Source organism: Anopheles arabiensis, chromosome X (genome assembly GCF_016920715.1).
Source record: "Anopheles arabiensis isolate DONGOLA chromosome X, AaraD3, whole genome shotgun sequence".
NCBI lineage: Eukaryota > Metazoa > Arthropoda > Insecta > Diptera > Culicidae > Anopheles > Anopheles arabiensis.
In genome coordinates, this window is record NC_053519.1 from 1,169,349 (window position 1) to 1,190,186 (window position 20,838).

Genomic DNA, 20,838 nt, shown 5'->3' on the forward strand with positions numbered 1-20,838 from the left:
TTTCATTACATTGCATATGTTATGCCTTTTGATAACAGCACAAACTTAGTAATATTGCTAGAGCTACCAAAACTTTGGGGTTCATGAGGTAACTGCTGGTTTCTCAAACATATTTTCTTTCAAGGATTTGTATTCTGCCTCAGTTCGTTCAACTCTGGAATTAGCAATCATCGTTGTTGGTCCATTTTGGACGACAAAATTGGAAAAAAAACTAAAGCGTTTCATTAGGATTTCGCCGACTTACAGGTTCAAAAGCCTGCCTATGCCTGTTTGTGACACTCGATGTTGCATTTTTGGTCGTGATTCTTTGGTGACCCTACATGCTGCAGCACATTCTCCCTTCATTACCATTAATACCTACTAAATCCCTTAAAATCCCTCTTCCACTTCCTTTCCTCTTTTGTCCCATAACGTTTTTTGTCCCCTAAGTGAGGACATTTGATGGCGAGAAAGTAAAAACCATTTAGCCATTTATTTATTGATGTAAATGGACTTTTAATAATTTTATATTGTGTAAGATGATTAGGGGAATATTTCAGAAAGACCAAGACAAGGACTAAGATATACTTAGAGAAAAAAAAACTCTCATCGTGACAATGAGCTACAGCGTGCCAGCATTTTTTGAGCAATCAAGAAATGCTACTTGGGAATAGTTTGATTGGTGTTTGTTTTCGCGCTGCAAAGATTCTTTCAAATGAGGCTGACACATTTTTAGCATAGTTCACGCACCTTTCCGCAGCGAAACCGGCTCCATCGAGCTTTCCCACAGCCCTTTCCCGTGCGCCCAGCAAACCGGTTTTGCGATGGCTTAATCCGCTCGCTGGGAACTGCCGTAACTAAATTGCAGCGTGGTACAATTGACTTACTTTTTTGCAATTAAATCATTGACATTGCTTTCGCACACAGTTGGGAGAGTTTTGTGTGTGTGTGTTTTTTTAAACCTCAAACTTTTCCTGCAACCTAATGCAACTGGTCGACGTGTGGCCTGCGGTGTGATTTACGGTGCGCGCACATATTTGGCACTACAAAAAAAAGAAACACCATTTATTTTCCGTTTTCTCGAGCTTAATTCGCTGGATTGGCATGTCTCGTGGGATGAAGACAACCGTACACGGCACAAAAGAAATCCACCCCAACCCCTTCCCCCTCGCCGCCATCTGCTTAACCATTAACCACGGCACCCTGCGTTGGCTGCGGGGTTTGCGGACGCTGGCCGCCGTTTATTTTGCTCGTTTGGTTCCTTTATTCACTGCCTTTTCAAAACGATATTTCCATTTTGTATCCACGAGCTGACTGACCTGGTGCGAGGAAAGATTGAGCAACGCCAAAACTGTTCCCCCCTTGCCACCGAAAACAGATCGGTCGTTAAATTGGGAAATAATGGCAATAAAAAGCACATGCACATGGTCACCGATTGATCCCTTGCTCTGTTTCTTTCTTTCTCTCTCTCTCTTTCTTGTTCATCGCTATCCGTGACACTTCACCCCGAATGGACACAGCCGCCAACAAAAAAAAAAAAAAATCCCAAATATGCTGATGCGAACCAAACTGCTCGAAACTGCTGACGTGCGACGGAAAACCGGGGCTCGACGAGACACCCGCCACCGGACAATGGAAAAGAGAGCACAGATGGAGAAAGCATCAGCGAGCAGACCGAACGAAACCCTTGCCGAGGGGAGACGCTGGGCGTTTTGTTTTTAAGCGTGCGATGCTGTGTCATTTGTTTTGTGCGCCAGCGGGTACTTTGGAAAATAAAATAAAACACTCCAACGCTCCGTCGGTGGTGGCGATGACGGGCGACGGGTTTGTTTTTCAGCGCTCGCACCCGTGGCCAAACAGCTGGAAGATGTGTGGCCATGTTTCTTTTCTTCTTTCCGTTTCGCCCTGATGTGACGAGTGATGGGGGGGTGAAAAATGGCATCCGTAGTGAGTCGCTGCATGAAACGTCGTGTGTAATTCAATTTATATTTAAATAGTACAGTAAGTGGGGGATGGGGGACCAAACACATGCACAAAGCGTACCATTGTGCTTTGGAGGAGTTCGATTTAATGCACACACACACACACACACACACACACACACACACACACACACACACACACACACAACGCCAGACAGTAGTCGGTTGACTACACTGACCCGGGCAAATTATACACTCATTACACACGGCCCGCAATTGGCTTGATGGTACGAAATGTTCATCGGTGAATCATTCGAGCAGACCCACGAGTGAATAGTTCCCGAGGGAGAAGGGGAGGGGGTGGGGGAGGGTGAATGGTCAGGTCAGAATGCCAATTTAAAGCATCATAAACACACAGTTCGAACACAGGCCACGCGAACGCGGACTCATTTGCATGCCATTTTGTCTTCCCAGTGACCTTCCTCCATTCCTCCGCCCCTTCCCAGACTCGAACCAAAAAGAGCGGCGTTGAGTGGGTGCTTGGAACGTCTCCATCGTCCAACCACGCCGCTTTAAATATGAGCGAACGAAAAAGGAGGCACAAAAATGGGAGGTAAACAACGCTACAATGTGTTTCGCTTTGTTGTGGCCCTTTTCTTCTTCTTCTTCTTCTTCATCTCTGCTTTCAGCCTACTGCCACTAAAAACCGTTTTGCCGCAATTATTTTGCATACAAACAGCCCCTCGCCAGCAGAGGGTCTCTCTCTCTCTCTCTTACCATCATCTCGAGGGAAATCGATCGTTCAATTCGATCGCCAAAAAAGGACAAACGAGCCAGGAACAACCTGCCTCGGTACGGGGCCTCAGTATGGCCAAAGATGAGGATGTGGACCACCCCGGACCGCAGCATCGCGCAAATAATGTCATCAAGCAGAGGATGGTGCGGTGGGATGGCGACAGCGTGCCAGAAGCTGGTGGCCTGTTACGCTGAGCGGACACGGCAGACTGGGTTGGAAATTAACTCACTGTTGTGTACCCATGTGCCTGAAAAGCAGGAAATGGAGCAGATGGATGACTACCCAAGTGACATTTGTTCTAAATTTTTATCCATGATCTGCTTACGAATGATGTACGAAATACAAAAACTGTGGGAATTGTGGAGACCGTGTTGAAAGCGCTAAAATTACGTTTATTAGTGTTTAGGGCCTTCTTAACTAGACATGGTTATACGACCAGTAATAAGGATTAGAAACGTTATTTCCCAAAAGGATAGAGAAGAAGCAATGAAAAAGCCATATCGCTGTCGAAGGGCCTGTTCTAAAAGTCCCTTACACTGGTGCAGTTTACCCAATTGACATTATCGATCACGAATAACCGGGAATTCTAGCAAAGTCCCTTAAACTGGAGCCTTAAACTTCCCTTAAACCTTGAGTTTAAGTGAATTTAGAAAAAGTCCTTGAAAATCAACTGTGATGCGGTTTTCTCTCGGGTTTTCTCTTTTTCATTTCTTTCGTCTATATTCGCTTGGAAATGATGTATCCTATAATGAAGTTCACACAAAATTAGCTTTTGTTTTTCATCAAAAATCGAAGCTATGAATGTAAATTGAGCTCGACGGCATAGTCCATCGATAGAAGAACTTCTAATTTACGAACACACCAAATCTTGGCGCTTTCAAAACACTTGATCCACGAGATCCACACACAAATCCACGATTTCAGGCGTATCGAGTACTAATCGAGCAGATATGAAAAAGAAAAACAATTTCGAGCAAATGTCTCTTTGGTATTCACCTACTTTGCAGTCTGTGCAATATTGTCCATACCCAAAATAATTCCAAAATTGCTGTATGTGCACGTAAAAGTCTGCAAAGTGCATTTGTTTTCTACCTTATTAAACCCGAAATGTAGTTCCATGTAGTTAAGCCAAAGGCCATCAGTAAACAGCACTGTGCTCGTCGCGAACAGCACTGTAATGTAGTGCAAGAGCTAGCCTCCTCACATTCCCCACGCTCTCCTACTCTTCCACCTCCGCCGTATCGGGGCCACCAATTATCCCCGGGGACGCCCATTACCGGTTCCTTGCCCGCTAGTGATGGTGCGGGGGGGTGAGGGTACTGCTGCTTTTTTCCCTTTTCCAGCATTATCATCGTCATCATCGTCATCATTTAATGGTGTTGATTATGATTTGCTAGCAGCTGCAACTGGCCACCGAAACCTGGCCACCCGTGCGTTTCGGCTGCACTCCTAAAATGGGAGCGTGCGGGGCCCAACTACACACGGGCGGGCCGCGGCCGCCTACCGTCCCCCATGCGGTGGTGGGCTTTTATTCATGATAATTTAATTTAGCGAACCAACGCACATAATTGGAAATTGATTCCGTTATGGTTTGGCAGCGCCTACCACCACGGACGCACGGGCTGGCATGGCAGTATGGGTACGGGAAAGTATACCGCGAATGTCTCTGTTTTTGGTTGTTCTTGTTGTTGTTGTTGTTGTCATTTTGCCTTCTTGCCCACGGGTGGTATCATGCTGCGCTGGCTTAAGATCACTACAAGGGAAGGGGTCTGTGTGTGTGTGTGTGTTCCTTGCAGGGCCTGGTACGGATGCGCAACAGCTGGAGCTTGCCCTGCGAAGCTAAATGATTTATTGCCCGTCCAACCCGATTGAGAGGATGTTTCTTTTTTTGTTTGTCTGTAGCTTGTGTAGAGACACTCCATGAGTGAGGATATTTATGAGATCGTTCCTTTTGACGAGTTCGAGTGTGAGGTGTGTCCAGATTGTGGGAGGCAATAGCCAATGTCTAGAAGTATAGAGATGTCTATATTAAAACGATTGATGTATTGAAGGCATTTGTGGTTAGTCAAAACGTGGGAATGTAAAGAACAGTTGTCGGAAGTTTTGAGCATTCTAGATCGATATGAGAGGATACACGGAGCCATAGGTGGAGATTTTTAAGACATATTGAAGATCTACTATCAGTGGTTTTTGGGAAGTATCCCTAGGCATTTTCTTTAGCAATATCTAGAAGTTATTTGTATTCCAGATATTTAACATGTCCACATCGACAGTGGCTGATACGGAAGATGCTGTCAAGTTCTCATCTCAGAGTTGTGGTAACGCTCGAAAATAGCAGGAAGATATATTGAAATATTGCAGATCTTATGAAACATTTTATTAAGGAGGCTCTGATTTTCATTGTAGCATCAGCACAGAGACACTAGCCGGCAGTTATAGTATCTTAAAGACCATCGAGCGATCCTGCAAAGAATCTTATTCCTGTTGTGTTTTATTTTGAAGGATGGTATTGAAATCTCTAGGGATGGCAGAAAGGGCTTCAAAATGCATTGGAGATATTTGCAAATTTCCAGAGGCTTTGTGTCTTCAAGAATTGTGTTTAAGATGTCTACAGAGTCGTAGACCGGTAGCAGTGGCGGATCTAGGGTATCAGGGGCCCTAGGCGGAACGACGAGTAGAGGCCCTCTGTAAATGTAAAATGTTGTGGGGGGGGGGGGTAGCGGCACTAAAGTTGCTGTTGGGCGATTGAACAGTAAATTTGAAATGCCGTCGGGGCCCCCTTCGATCATCAGTCGCAAACTCTTCAATTTTTGCTGACGGGGGGGGGGGGGGGGTTGGCAAATGATTCGCCAACCTCGGGGCCCCATCGGCCATCCTTCCGGGGGCCCTTGTCGCTTGTACTCTGTCCATACGGCATATTATAGAATGGCGATCTACGGGGCCCCTAAATCGGCGGGGCCCCAGGCGACCGCCTAGTCCGCCTACCGTTAGATCCGCCGCTGACCGGTAGTGGAGTAACAGTCAAGTTCCTCCAATGTTCTTCGGAAGACCTTTTTAAAAGCATTGCGTATTCAAGACATGTGTTGCTGATGTCCAGAAAATGAGTGAAAGGTATAAAAAAATTAAGCTCGTTTTGGAGCTATACGAAGAGCCGAAAGGATTTCGAGAAATAGTTTAGGATTTCGAGAGTTTAGGAGTTTAGGATCGAGTCAAATCTGCAGGATTTGAATTGCAGATGTCTATAGAAACACTGAAGAGAACGTAAAATAATAGTAAAGAGCATAAAATATCCTGGGAATAACTTATGCTAGGTGTTGTGTATTCAAGGGACATTTTCTTAATCTTTTGAGATCGTTTGAAGATATTAACAAGAAACATCTAGAACTTGCCTCAGATCTCTTAGATACAGAGAAGAATGTGAATGCAGTTCAGATCTTCTGGAAATATATAGTATCTTCAAATGCCACATAAAATTTAGAGTCGTTCAGTTTTTCATTCAGATATCCAACTGCATGATATTGTCGATATGTTCCCTACGGCACCAGTAATCTAGTAGCCAATGCCAATATAACATCATCGCCCGTAAACGCACATCGAATGCTGAATTAATTTTCCTATCAAGTGCGTTCCCGCGCAGACTGCCAAGATCAATCAGTGCGATCCGAGTGTGTGTTTGTGTATGTGTATGATTGCGTGAAGATATACGCATCCAATCGGGGTGGTGCACGCTATTCCCTCAATGGAGAAAACTGTACCGGAAAAGAGACAGGGTAGACACACCGTAGCTAAACCGTGGCGAATAGAGGAGTCGGAGGAGAGAAAATCAACGCAATGCAATCAGCGCAGGAATCTAATAAAGTGTAGAAAAGATGGAGCAGGACTGAGGGGGTGCAGGAAAAAAAAAACCAACAAGGGACATAATGCGTTACTACCATTTCCAGCAGGCCCGCGTCGCACTGTGAACTTGTTTGTGCTGCACCGTGGCATGGAGTGGAGGAATAACTAAGGGGGAGCGAAACGTCATCTCGAGCGCGCGGTTCGCGGTTATGCGCGACGCCACGTCATGAATTATTCAAACAGAAAATTAAAACATTATATCCGCCCAAACATGGCCAACGCCAATATGTGTGTAAGCGCAGGAGGAGCAGACGATATCGTTTTAGGTGTCATTTGATCTCGAGCCGAAAAGATCGAATGCTGGGCTCGGGTGATGTTTTCCCAAGCCACGGCCGATCTTCCCGGAAGCAGGTACGGCAAACACTCACCTGCGGCCACGGTTAGGTGGGGAAAGATGTGTGCAGTCTGCAGCAGGAACACACCCGCCGACAGCTGCAGCCCGTGGGCGATACAGTTGATGATGATGCCGATGTAGGTGACGAGCCAGCCCCAGCCTCCCTCCGGGTAGTAGTGCTGCTTGAGCGTTATCAGCTGGCGCAGATCCGCGACCAGGCGCGCCCCGTACGGTATCTTCAGGTCATGGTGGCGATGGTGATGGTGCCGGTGCCGCCTGCCGGACGAACCGTCCGAACCGTAGCCAAGATTGTTCAGCCCGCTGCAGGACCCGCTGGCACTGAGCGCCACACCGGAATCTTCCCGCGAGTTGATCAGGTGCGGCAGCGAGTGCGAACGTTGCAGTGCCAGCGGGCGCATCGTATCGTTCGACGAGAACGACATGGCGATGGTGGTGGTTGTCTTCCTCCCGCGTTGTACAGGTTCTTTGGTAAGCTAGCGGCACTGCTCGCAGCCAGTCGAAAAATGTCTTTTGAGTCACTGAAACGCGAAGCTGCTGCCCGGCGATGTGTCTACTCCCCCGATGGGACCGGTGCCACAGCGTTCGGGATTTAGCCAGTGCACGATGCCACCACCGGAGTGACGCAAGTCGCTCATAGTCTCCGGCTGGGGTTGGAGCCTAGCAGCAGCAGTAGTAGTAGTAGTGGCAGTAGTAACTGGTAGCAGGGTTGGTATGTTGCAAGCAGCCTTTATACCCGGCCCGGCCAGGCCGGGCATGCTGATGACGCGGTGACAGCAGCGCGATGGGTTCGTTTAGAGCAAGGCAAGGCCAGAAGATATCTCGCGTCGTGTCACTCTGGTTGCAGCTTGTTCGTTAAGGTAATTAAACTTCTATAGTGATAATTAACACTGTCGCTGTACATCAGAGAAGTGTTCACACACTAGACACTACTTCACACTACCTAATAAACCAAATTTTCACTTTTCATGTGTTTTGCGACGTCGCATAGCAGTCAGGATGATATCAGAGAGCATAGATGCTGTTTGATTGGAGAAGAACAAATCGTAAGAGAAAAATCTCTGACCTCAGCCGTGTGTGCAAAAGCAAGCACTCGCAAGCGCATTGGAAGTGGTGAGCCGAAGAAGATTTGAACTAAGGATCGCAGTGTTACATGATCGTTGTGTTCGTCGCACGGATAGGAAGAAGTGGTGTATATATTCGTGTCAATAAGCCTACAGGTTCAAACCCATCAAAATTTTTCGTGTGCCGACGTAGTTGGTACTTCGTGAGGAAAAGGAGGTTACAAGTTGGAATCCTGATTTTGGAGCGTTCCCAAGACGGTTGTAGCTCCAATATCAGCGTTAGTCGAATATCACGTTAACATAAATATAATAAACGGTATATTGTTATTATATTTAGTACCAATTTAGCAATTTAGAACTATCAATACCGAAGCGCTTTGGATTTTATTTAATGCAATAAATTTACATATCTATCCGTTTTTTTATTCAGTACTCTTTATGGAAGTTTTAAAATTTTAAAACCAAGCATCGCATTCTTGTCAAAGGCTTCATGCGATATTCGATCACAGGTCCACAATTAACGTATTGTTAGGCAGCATCCACTCTACCACGGGGTAGAATCACTGGGTAACTGTGTGTTACTAGTTCGCAACCCATTGCCATAGTGAGTTGAAGGCCGTGATGTCGGCTAAGAGGTGAGAATTTGTTCTACTGGGTAGGCACTAGCCCATGGGTTGACTGTTAGATTCACAACACTTCACCAGGGTGTACACTGCTCACCATCGCACACACTAGATCGCCACTCAACCATCTTCTTCCGTGCACATACTCTACTAAAGTCCGCAAAGCGTGAACACATGGACGACAGCGTGTAGAGGAAAACAAACGAGAAAGAGAGCATGCGAAAACGAGAGCGATTGAGCGTTGTTTGGAGGCAAATAAAGAATGAGATAAATGGTGACCGGTTTTTGTGTGTATGTGAAAAATTGACCACACAACGCAATACGACTTTTTTTTTTTGCAAACACACACGCGCAAGTCAAAGTGGAGCAGCAGCAGCAGCAGCAGCGATGCCAATTTAGTGTGCTGCCCTCTCCCGCTCATCTTACACCGTGCGTACTGGTGCCCACACTAGTTAATCAATTACTTATCTTTCGAATCCGTCTGCGCCCCCCTTCAGGACAGGTTTCAGCCGTCCACCGGTTAGGTCTGGCACACAGCTCATCACCGACGGTCCCGCGAACACGCCGGCGATGTCAATCTCTGTGCCGTGCAAAACGTAGTGGACGTGCGACAAACGTGCCGACTAATTCCTCATTATTGGACCTGCACTATCTCTGTCTTTGCCGAGACACTCGTATCCTGGCTCGCCAGGGATGTATAAAGACTTCTGTGCAAAGACTTAAGCGATAATATCTAATGGCTTTCCAGATAGTGGTCGGTGGGCGAGAGGGAAAACATATGCATCACACACACACACACAACACACACACACATACTCTTAGTGGTGGTGCTCTTTTCTTCTATCGATCACTCATTTCTGTGCGCCGTTGATGGCTCACGCACCGGCTGACAGGTTGATTGGCACGTGTTGATTGACGACGGCATTTTACTGTCTACTTTGTCTGCATGTGTCTATCTCTGCCATCGACATCGGTCGTCGTTTGGGACGAATTCTGCAATCGACAGCAGCGTCAACCGCACCCTGGAGCTAAGTGGAGCCGAACACTCGCTAAAACCGTAAGACACCGCCGCACCACCAAAGCGCTTGTTGGACCTAGGTGCAAGGGAAGGCCCAAGATTCTTTGATGGGGTCCCTCGGGTATTCCAATTTGCCGGACCGGTGAGAGATATGGATATGTTGATACGACGTTGTGCATACGCCACGTCTCACGGATGCGAGTGACAGGCTAGCGTTAACCCGCAAGGAATCCATCCATCCAAACGATCACTGGACATCGGGCAAATGTGCTAGAATAGCTTTTTTGACGCCCCGAAATGAAAGGAACGGGGAATGGATTCTCGCATCATCATCACCGCCATCATACGGCCTGACCGAAACGATGCGTGACCATTACGGGCGTGGAGGATTTTGCTATTTGCACTACCCAGGCCTGCCAACTGCAAAAAGGAGGAACAGGCAAGTAAACCGATATTGCCAGACGCCGCCACCCCCATCGGCCAGCTTCTGACCTTTTAATGAACGGTTTATTTGGGCGTTGTAAACACAAACACAGCTCTGCGTCTATGTGTGTGTGTGTTTAATGTACATTGCTGGAGCCAGGACCTGACCCCATTAGTGGAGAACCCCCGTCAGCGTTGCCGTTCGATGCGTCGTACTGTGAGGCGAAAGAAACAAACACATGCGAGGATTTGTTGGATTTTCGGGGTTTCGGGAGAAGCAATAATCCGACACCCATTAGCAGCAGCAAACCACTAGTCCGGTCCGGGTATTGCAGCTAATGAACTCTGGCAAGGTTCTAGGTCGGCCTTTGTTCGGTTTGGTGATGCTTGGGGTTTGGAGAAGCGACTACCCCACTACCCCGGATTAGCGAAATCGGGACAGCGGGATTGACCGTGATGTCCATGCTGCTATTAATCATCATCACCGTCAAAGACAATCGATGTATACACAGCAGGACCCCCTCCTGTACCGGCAGGCAATGATTGGAGTTGTATTACAGAGGAACTCCAGTCCGCGTGACCCTTACCCGGGTTGGCCAACCATTCCCTGCGGATGAAACGCTCCCTTTTACGCTTATCGATCGGGCCTGATCGCACGTGGAATCGATTACCAATTGGTTACCCGCCTGCCTGAAAGGTAGTTTCTGCCGTTCCTACTTTCCAATGGGTGTCTGACAACCTTCCAAGTGGTCGCACGGGAAGAATTTCGGGCGCCATTAAAAACAAAAAAGACACACACTGGCATAGCAGGACTCGGGACACTCGTTAAGTTATTCTGTCCGATCCGGTTTGCTTTGTGCAGTTGTTCCTCCCATTTCCCCTCCCTTCCCGCTCCCTTAAAAGCTGGAACAGGATACCACACGCCGAAAAAGGATGCTCGATTCGAGGGCGTCGATGGTGGTCGGGCTGCAATAATTTCTCCCGCGGAGTTCATAAATTGTTGCGGCCCGGTGGCCCGGTGGCCGTACCTCCGAGATTCCATCATCAAACACTACACCACCACGGCCGCTGGCAGTAAACGCAATAACAATAACAGTAAGCACAGTAAGCGCGGGGACTGCGGGCGCGTAAATATCATATTTCATTACGGCAGCACCCGCGCGTACGCACTGCTGGATACGCGTTTGTTGGCGTGGATGCGTTTCGGGGCCCGCGCGTGACATGAGCCGTATCGCACCGTTCGTTTTGCAGCGGACGGTGTGCCCCAAAGTACGAGAAAAGAACGACGACGATGATGATGATGATGATGGCGGTGATCGTTGCGAGCAGTCATAAACACAAACCGGGCAGTATCGACAAGCCCGGCTTCGGTCGGCGTTGCCCGATTTGCCGGTCCGGTGGGTTTATTGTTTTTTATGTTTCCCCTTCTCCCTTACGATCGCGTCCCGCCAGGAAGAGTGGCAGCAGAGAGCTTTCATCAAATGATACTTTATGTTTATTTGCTCCATCTTTGGGCCCTGTGCACTTCATCACATCCGACGCATCTGGCCGGACAGTGCACGGACGGAGCGGGCGTGGAGGATCGATGCGTGTTGACTGTTAATTAAATTTTATTGAATTTAAACAACGGTTCAATCGGGCACCATGGGCTTCCAAACAGACAGGGAGTTCGGACCGGATCGGTAGCGAAAAGTGGATGCGTTATTGGAGTACGTTGCAATTAAGTTGCAATGAACCATATGTTACGAGCTTGTCGGATTCGTTCGGCAATAAATCTTGCCAGTGAGATTCATTAAAGTATCATCAAACAAAGAGCAGCTCGCCTGCTGGACGACCCAAATCTCATCATATCCAATGTTCCAGTCCTGTATGCGACTGTATACTTCAGCAATTCTGCCTTTGCTGTCTTTCTTCCAATCATAACGACAAAAAAAAAAGGAGGAGCGTATAATACCGAAATAAATGGCAACATAAGCTGCCAAAAGACTCCCCCGGAGGAACATCGGGCAAGATTTGGTAGGACACAACCCGATGGATAGGGGTCGCGGTCGAGCGTTATATCCCGTCGCTCAGTACCCATCGAGAGGTGCGTAAACACCACGCCGGATAATCACCGGTCCTTATCGTAAACGTTTATCGTCTGACCGTCTGGCTGGGCTGGCGCGTCTAACAAGTGGTTGAGTTTCGCCAACTCGTACACCTCGTGTAGGGAGAGCGTCCCAATATTGTTATTTTTTATTATTATTATTTCGAGACAATTTGAACCTCATTTGCAACGTTGGCAGTTGGTGGCAATATGTTGAAGAAGTGCGTGCTTGCACTCGCGCTTTAAACTCTGCTGCCCGGTAACTGGCTCCGCTTTTTTGGGCACCGTTTTGGGACGACACTTTCTTCTTTCCTCTTACGAAGTTTGAACTGGAGTTGCTGCTCATGTTTTAAAGATGGGCTACGCAAAATGTGCTGCTGCTGCTGCTGATCGTTTTCTGCCCCCAGCACGCATCGCGAAATCGCATCCAAATTCCAACCATTTTCCCGGGAATTTGTATGCGAGTAAAAGGTAAAAGGCTAACCAATTACTCGTGTGGCGTCGTTGGCGCCGCTTAAACTAAACCCATCCTTGGGGCCCCTGCCCAAATTGGTGGTAAGATTTCCTCTGTCTCTCTTCTTCTTTCTCTCTCGCTCTCTCTCTCTTTCTCGTTCTCTCCCTCTATCCCTCTTTTATATCACACGCACACGCAGCTGGGCACGCATCGCGGGAAATCGGTTGATCGCTGATCGACGCGCGACGTTGATCGATGTTCACCGTTTGACACGAAGGAGGTTGCGCCCCGGTCGCACGTCCCTGGGCCGGGGCTTTCACTCGGGCCTTTCTCTTTCGGGCCGCTTGCTGCCCTCCCGGGGTTGAGAGGGCGGCAGAGCGGGAGGCTGTATCTTTTTGTTTTGCTTTTTCGTTTGCTTCTGGGTGAGCCTCCCGGGCGTCACATCGTGGCAATCGCGTCACACCGGGAATGCGTGCGATTTTGTATACTTGTTTTGGGTCTGTGCGTGTGCGTATGTATGTACGTAGCATGTGCTGTTTTTTTTTTCTGCTTTCCTCTTCTTCTCGACACTCCTCTGCCACTCTGGCTGCTTGCGGGCACAGCCACCGCAAAGAGCGCGAAAGGTAGCAGGAGGGGGCCAGGCTACGATCGCATAGCGGCAAATTGGCTTCGGTTCCATTTGGAGACTTGCCTGCTCATTGATAGCATCGGGCCACAGTGCCCCGTTGGAGGGGCGGACAGAATGGGTGGACAGATTCAAACCGTAGCATGACCCCACTACCGCCCCCACCGGTCCACCGAATCGCCCTTCTGGTTGGGCTGAAGATCGACAACAACAACAACAAAAAACTAACCGAACCGTACAGTGCTGGCCTCCCCCTTTCGGGCAAGACCGAGCCGCAGCGGGAAATGGATTGGAAAGGGAAGGGAAACACCGAAACCAGTTTTCTGCACTTGACTTTCCCTCACCCGCTGCTCGAGCCCGGCGGTTTCGCGCGCCCGCTCTCACTCGCCCGTACCGTACGCGCGCGTTCCTCTCTGTGCTTGTCAACAATTCATAAAGGATCGTTTCGTTTCGCCTCTATCTAACTGGTTCGCTTGGAGTGTTGTGTGCTTGGGTTTCGCCAAGCCGAGACATTTTGCTGTCGCCATAGTGTGCGCGTACCGATTTGTTGCTGCTGTTGTTTTAGTTTCGTGTGGGGCACATTTCTATTTTTTGTTAATTATTCCCTCCCCCCTCCCTCTGAAAGTCTAGCCCATTTCAGTTGCCAGTGCGATAGTACGGACAAGTACATTAAACTTTGCAGCTCAAACGTGGAGTAATGTGGTAAAGATTGGATGGGAAACAGACGAGCATGAACGGTGTAGAATAGGATTCCGCTTTAACAACACTGTACGAGCTGTTGGATTTAGCCCAGTGCAAGCGTTCTGCTGTGCTGCATTGATGGACGGTAGATCAAATCTCAGCACGGCCCAGACACTTTCGCTCTCTTCAAACGCAAACATACACACAAACACGGCATTTGGCTCCGCTCTTTCTATTCGCTTAGATAATACCGTCTTACCCCAACACACACACATTTAATAGGGACGATCGCACTGCGATTGAAACTAATCTGTCATAACAATAAAAATCCCGCTCGGGGGCGCTCTTTCTCTCACGCTCCTCTCTCTCCCTATATGTCTATGTGCTACCTCCAAATCAAATCCCCAATTAACCCGGTATTTCGATCACACATTGCTCTCTTTCTCTCTCTTTCTCTCTCTCTCTTTCTTTCTCTCTGTTTTTCTCCATGTGCCTATCTACTCGCTTGCACTCACTCCACACCTACAATCGGATGGGAAGTTTTCGCGATCATGATGATGCTCGGTATAGTAGAGATCTTCAGAGCAGCCAAGCACTGTGAAACACGAAGTACGAAACAAACGAAAAAAAAAAAACAAAAATCACAAAACACACACCTCACACACACAGCAAAACAAGAGCGCGCGCGCGTGCGTTTTTTTGTTGCTGTTGTTGCGTGTGCGTGTTCCTGCTGTCTTCTCTCTATTACCCTCGGCGAGCCCGCACTACCTCGCACGAGGACAACAAACCGCGTACTGATGGTGCAGGCGGCATTCAGCACGGCCGGGCCGCTCGGCCGACGCGAACCGCAGCGACCACCGGGGCAGGCTAAGTCGCGAGCAGGCTTCGGGAGGCTGCGTACGTTGGCTGGGCCGGTCACGACGGAGCGAGCAAGCGAGCGAGCGAGCGAAAGGTGTTGGCCCGAGCGAGAGCGCGAACAGAAGAAAACAGGCCCGCACGGCGTGTTAGTTTTGCTGCTGCTGCTGCTGCTGTTGCTGGACACGTTTGACATAGGGGGACGCTTTTACCGGACCGAGCGTTGGGAGATAAAGAGCAGAAAGAGTTCACTACGAAGGGTGTAGAGAGTAAACAAGAGAGAGAGAGAGTGATAGTAGTTAAATGTTTTTACAGCGTGGCACTGCAGTGTAGATTTTAATTAGCAACGTAATGAGCAACACTATTTTAAAACAAATCAATTTCAAAGCAAGACTGCACATTAAAATTTACTGACAAAATATCTCAAGATCACATCTGTGCCGTTAAACGAAAGCTGTTATTGAGCCAACTTCTACCAAAACGAACTAATTGGAGAAGCTACCGCCTCGAAAAATCTGTCCTCACAACTGTCAAATCAAAAGAAGCTAGTCGCCGCTAGCGACCGCTAGATGGCGCAACGCAACGCAGCTTCTCGGTAGAGCTTTTCAATTCGCTGTTCCAATGTTCCATCATCCACCACACGAAGACGCACATTTCACTCATCCCCAAACCCTCAAGCATGATTCTACTGTTGTTTTTTTGTTTTAATTTTCCTTTATGTTGTATGGTAACCACCCATTTTTGCACATTACTCATCATTCGCTTTTAATTTAATAAACACCAAACGAGAAAGAAACCAGTGTCGTGTCGGCACGTTCGTGGCAGTGCAGAACGGTTTGCCGCCCGTTGCGGGCTTACGTGCTTATATCTTTTGCGGACGGCACGGCAAAGCAAATGGGTGTGTGATGAGTTTTGGGGCAAATTTCAACACCTTCCCATTAGCGAGCAGCGTGGGAAACGGTGGGACGGGCCGCCTCCCACCCCCAAGGGAATGCTACGGACACGTCCCGCGGCCAACACCAGGTTTATGGTCGTTGGTGCAGTTTGCCAGTGCGTGCCGCAATGTGCGGCTGCTGCTCGTTGGAGCTACAGTTGCGAAAGGGCACAAGAGCGGGAGAGGAAGAGACGGCAAATAAGGTAGCAGGTATTTTTGGAAAACAAGAAGATCCATTGCTTGTGCGGTGGAATGCGCGCCGGCTCCTTCTCCGGTACGGGAGTGTCGGCTGCTCGGCAGGGAAAAGCTTCTTTTTGTTTTGTTTTATGGTTTTTCATTGCTGCACCAGGATGCCTCCACGTCGACGTACAGGGGGCGTACACTGGGATACCGCTCATCACGTCGGGATGCATAAAAATGCAGCCGCCACTGTCACCGGCGAACGAATGGAATGGGCCGACGCACAACAGAATCGGCCGAGAGAATCAGCAACAGAAGAAAAAAAGCAAGCAAGCAAAGAGCTATAATAATTACTCTTCCAGCGGGATGGAGGTTTTGGATCGCCCCGATCCTGGTCCCTCCGTCCGGCGAAGTGTTTGAAGCCGTTCGCATACCGGCACATCCTTTTTTCTGGTCGCGTCGGGCGCACCGATCAGTTCACCGGCGGTTCCATTTGTGGCCCGCCGGACAATTGCAGTCGCCAGACCACGTTTGGGACGCGAAGTTCCGGCCCATCGCAGCAGCAGCTACCCGACATACGTGCGCTCTCTGCTGCAGCCTGTGGCGAGGCACTCTCGCCTGGTGGTATCGCATGCACACCTTGACCCCTGACCGATTGGCATTCGGTAAATTGTTTAATTGGCAGCATGAGGAGAGGGGGCTTGCTGCTGCTGTGGACGACCGGGCAAGAGGTACAGGGCCAACTGTGCGCGTTCCGATGGGGTTGCATTTGGTTGCCCTTTTACCAATGCCGGCGGTGTTGTATCGAGCCGGCGTGAACAAGACACCAAGGCAAGCTGAAGACACTTCACGCAAGCTAGCGCTACCCACTGCTAGATGGCGCTGCGGTGGATGGTGAGCTTTCGCTAGTTGAAACGAAAGCTTTGGCGGATGCTGTTGATTTGGTGGATTTAGAAACTGCACAACCGGGTGCCGTGACCAGGAGTCAAATTGTACGCGCACCCGTATTGGTCCCGCGTACAGCGTAAGTTTTTATTTGTTTTTGGTGCTATTTTTAAAGCACAAACATGTAGCATGCTGCACCGGGGCGATGAAATAACTAACAATTATTGCCATAAATTTGCACAATAATGTATTGCTGGCTGCGTGCATTTGGCTGCCGGAAAATACTCCAGCCCGACGGTGCAGAGAGACCCGTATTTGTGCCGGTGGATGGTTTCGCTCGCCTTCCCCGGTGCAACATTCCGTGCCTTCCCGCCAAAACCGAACGGAATGCGACCTATTTATACACCGGACCCACCGGTCGATGGCACGGAGGAGGCATCGCTCGTGTAAACATTCGACTGCATCTTAAACTCTGGCACGATGAGACGATTAATCCAAATCGGTAAGCAAATGGCGGGCGGAAAAGCAACTCATAATAATAACGCCAAGTGTTTTTGGGGGTGTGCTAGGGTGGCCCAAATGGCACACAGCAACATACGCACACACACACACACACCCATTTGCCGATTAATGATGAATGCGCTGCACCTCGCGCCACCACTAATGCCCGCCCAACCGCAATAAGCCAAACATTCCATTCCGCTGCAGATTAAATTATGATCCGCTGGGGCGCGTTCTTGCGCGTTGCCCGATTATGGTAAGCGAACGCTTGTTTGCCGTTGCCCCTACTGGATAACCCCCCTTTGACTGGGCTCCCCTTTTGAGCGGGTTCCGGTGGAAAGCTTACCCGCAGGCTGGCCGTTTTTTTTTCTGCCGATTCATCAACAGCTCAGCGGGCAGATTTAGGAGGTGTGAAATAAATCGCAGGCCCGATAAAAAGGGCACCCGCAAACCCGTGCGGACCCGTGCTTCCAGTTAGTCGCCTTCTGTAAACGCAGACACTCACAAACACGGGCCGGTTAATGTAAATATATATCATTATAAATTTGGTACTTTATTTTCAACTTTCTTTTCGGCTCGGCAAGCCCGCGCGTGACGCTTTAGGCTTAGCCGTTCGCTTGCCTTCTATGGTGCTATCAATTGCTACGGCAGCACCAAAGATGGTTGACAGATATTTAAGGGGGAGGTCCCAAAATTCACGATACAGAAAAAAGCACTTCAAACGGCTTGCTAGATGAAGCTAGTAAAAAAGCAAAAAGAACGGCTTATGGTGAGGAGAGTGGATAGACATTAAGGACTCCTTATTAGTCTTTAATTGCCGAGCTGGGCACTAATTTATTAAAAAACAACAACTAGCTAATGTGAATGTTTACAGCAATGGATAGCTTTCCAATGCATAGCAATGAAGTACATATAATTGTTGCATTGATTGCATCGTTTTGTAGCAAGATTGCATTCAAGGGGACTTTAATATTTAATAAACGCATATCAACTTGTTGGTGCCGTGACCAGGATGTAAACATGAATTTGAAATGTTCATCAAAATGCTGTGGTTTGCATCGTTTTTAATTTCCAGTTTTCCTTGCTTGCATACAAAACTACACTATAAATACTTTATTTTACGATACTTCCTACCAAAGAAGTGAGTAAATCGCGCGAATTATGAAATTAATTGAACCCGCCTGTATTCCGCACGCAAGTCTGGGATGCTGCGCTCCGGGTGTGGATGTGTGCTGTATAATATATTTTTTTAAATTAATTTTTCATGTTTCCATGACCACGAATCAAGCGCTTGCCACACACCGCATTCACGCATCATAATCCCTCTCAATCAAAGCGGCCGCTTCGGAGGACTTAAAAAGGAAACAAAAAAAAAAGACGTTAACTTAAAAATGAGCAGCGTGGGGAAAAGGGTGGTTTAAAAGGGGCTCGCTCGCTTGCTTCTTATTTTGTCTGCTCACTCCCATGACGGACGGAGACGGATGGCAACGATTGCTGTGTTCACTGTGTGCTGCAAAAATCAGAATGCATTCGGCTTTGAGTGTTTCTTTGTGAAAGCTTCCCTCCCGGTTGCAGCGAGATTTGATGATTGGTGGTGGTGTTGCCCGTTTCGTATTCGCCACGCCGGGAGCCGCAATCGCGGCTTTATCGGTGCATCTCGATGAGCCGCGTTAAGCACCATTAAAATGGAAGCTTTGATTATTTAATTATTAAATTACATGGTGTCCCCGGCGGGGAGGCGGCTGCAACGTCCATTCCGGTTGCTAGCTGCGATCGCAATAAAGATCGCTCCTCAAAACCCAAAAACCTGGCCAAATAAAGACTCTTAAGGGGGCACGGAACGCAGGGAGCAAAGCGTAAAGAAATTCAATCAAAGATATTGCTACGCTGCAAATCGAGATTTACTTTTAATGCGAATTTAAAATATGCCCAAATGCGTGTTTATTGGGATTTTTTTGTTGGCAGCAAGAAATTTGGAAAAAAGAGGAATAATCTTTCGGTCGCAAAAAGGCAAAAAAAAAACCGAACGGTCCTGTCATCGGAATTTGCTCGCCCGAAAAGAAAAAAAAAAGACCAAAGACAACCACAACAAAACGTGCTAGCGTGACGAAAGACGTTCTGCCGGACGGTTTCGAAGCTAAATTTAAAGCAAAAAAAAAACACAAAAGTTATGTCTCACGGATATCAGCGTACAAAATCTTGCACCCTGTCAACAACTCGTAACAGCACAAACGCTCGATTAAAGGATCAGTTCGAACGTCCGAATCACGCGCTCTCGCCCTGCGCTATACCATTCGCATTGCTCGCCCGCTGCAGCACCGTAGAATCAGATTTACTTCCCGCTGTCTGCCATCGGAGCGCCGAAATTGGCAAACAATTTGTAGCAAACGCAATCAATCCGATTATCCGGCTGACAAGACAGCTCGAGCCGGTGGGGGGAAGCGCACCAAACGCTGTACTGCTCGGCCTACGCACATTCTGGCCAAATATATCTTTTCTCCTGCCGCTGTCACAAACATCAGCTTCGAGCGCTTAAAAGTGGACCTTTAAACGATTTGGTTGGGGGATGAAATGGCTGCAAACGTACGAATTGGATGAAACAAAAAAAAGGTATATTAAAACACTGCAAAAAAACAACACGAGCAAAACGCGAAGGGCACGCTTTAAAGCTTGTTTAATTTAAATGCATATCATTACGGGTACGTTTTGTAATAAGCTTTACCGTCTCAAACCGATTCGGGTGCCTTCCAGGCTTGCGGGTAACAACCCTGCCGAAACCGAACCACTGCACTGCAAGCAAATGAACAATAAAAAGGGGGCTAAAAAAATTAAACAAAAATAACGCATTCGCTTGCCCATTTTCTTTGCACACTCCCGGTGTGCTCCCGCGACGCTGCGGTACGCCCAAACGGCTCAGCCACCCCGAAACGCTGAGGATACAAAATTATCAATCTTGACGTTAGCGCTGCGGCGTGTCCCTTGCTGCAGCGGTGAACGGATAATGAATCAACAAAATAAATCCTTCGCTTTGGGGAGTTTTTGTTTTTTTTTTCTTTCCTCTCTTCTCCGGGCTAGCGTAAAGGTGGAGGTGGCCCGAATGTGGAATGAAAGGTATCGCACGGAACACGGACGGGCACGATCACTCGAGGCTGTCCCGCCCCTTGTCATCTGCCCACCCGCCCGTGCTATTTAGCCTGACAGCGGAGCGCACTGTCAGCTTTGACAGCTGCAGTAGAGCAACGACGATGAGCTGTGCAGAAGATGTGCTGGAGAGGACGATCCCGTCAACCGATCGTTTTGCGATTGGTTGCGGGGTTCGTAGCTGGTGCGTGTTGATGTCAGAACAAATTTGACAGCTGTCAAAGAAGATGTGCGGTCGCTTAGTGTATACGGAAGCACGGAAGGAGGGGGGGGGGATTGAAGCTTTGTTCTTCGGCCGGACGCTCATTAGCAGAGGAGTAGTTGCTTCGGAAGCGTTGGAAACTGGCTGGTTAGGTTGATACGGTAATTTTTGTGTCCACCGAGAACATAGAGGAAGCTAAACAAAACTCAATAAAGATCTT

At 48.4% G+C, this 20,838-nt stretch overlaps 1 protein-coding gene across 6 annotated transcripts in view; it reads right to left on the reverse strand.

Annotated features, from left to right (window-relative positions):
* The window catches only part of LOC120906829 (monocarboxylate transporter 12-like), a 119,037-nt gene that overhangs the window by 24,590 nt on the left and 73,609 nt on the right, over positions 1-20,838 (reverse strand). The window contains exons 1-2 of one of the 6 annotated variants that reach the window (XM_040318893.1): positions 14,577-14,683; positions 6,963-7,967 (exon numbers count right to left, since the gene is read on the reverse strand). The exons of 4 other annotated variants lie outside the window; for them this stretch is intronic. In XM_040318893.1, the coding sequence (XP_040174827.1) occupies positions 6,963-7,371 (409 nt within the window). In that variant the 5' untranslated portion in view covers positions 7,372-7,967; positions 14,577-14,683. Of the gene's footprint in view, positions 1-6,962; positions 8,009-14,576; positions 14,684-20,838 lie in introns of those variants that run through there. One more of the 6 variants, XM_040318894.1, reaches the window with a different exon arrangement.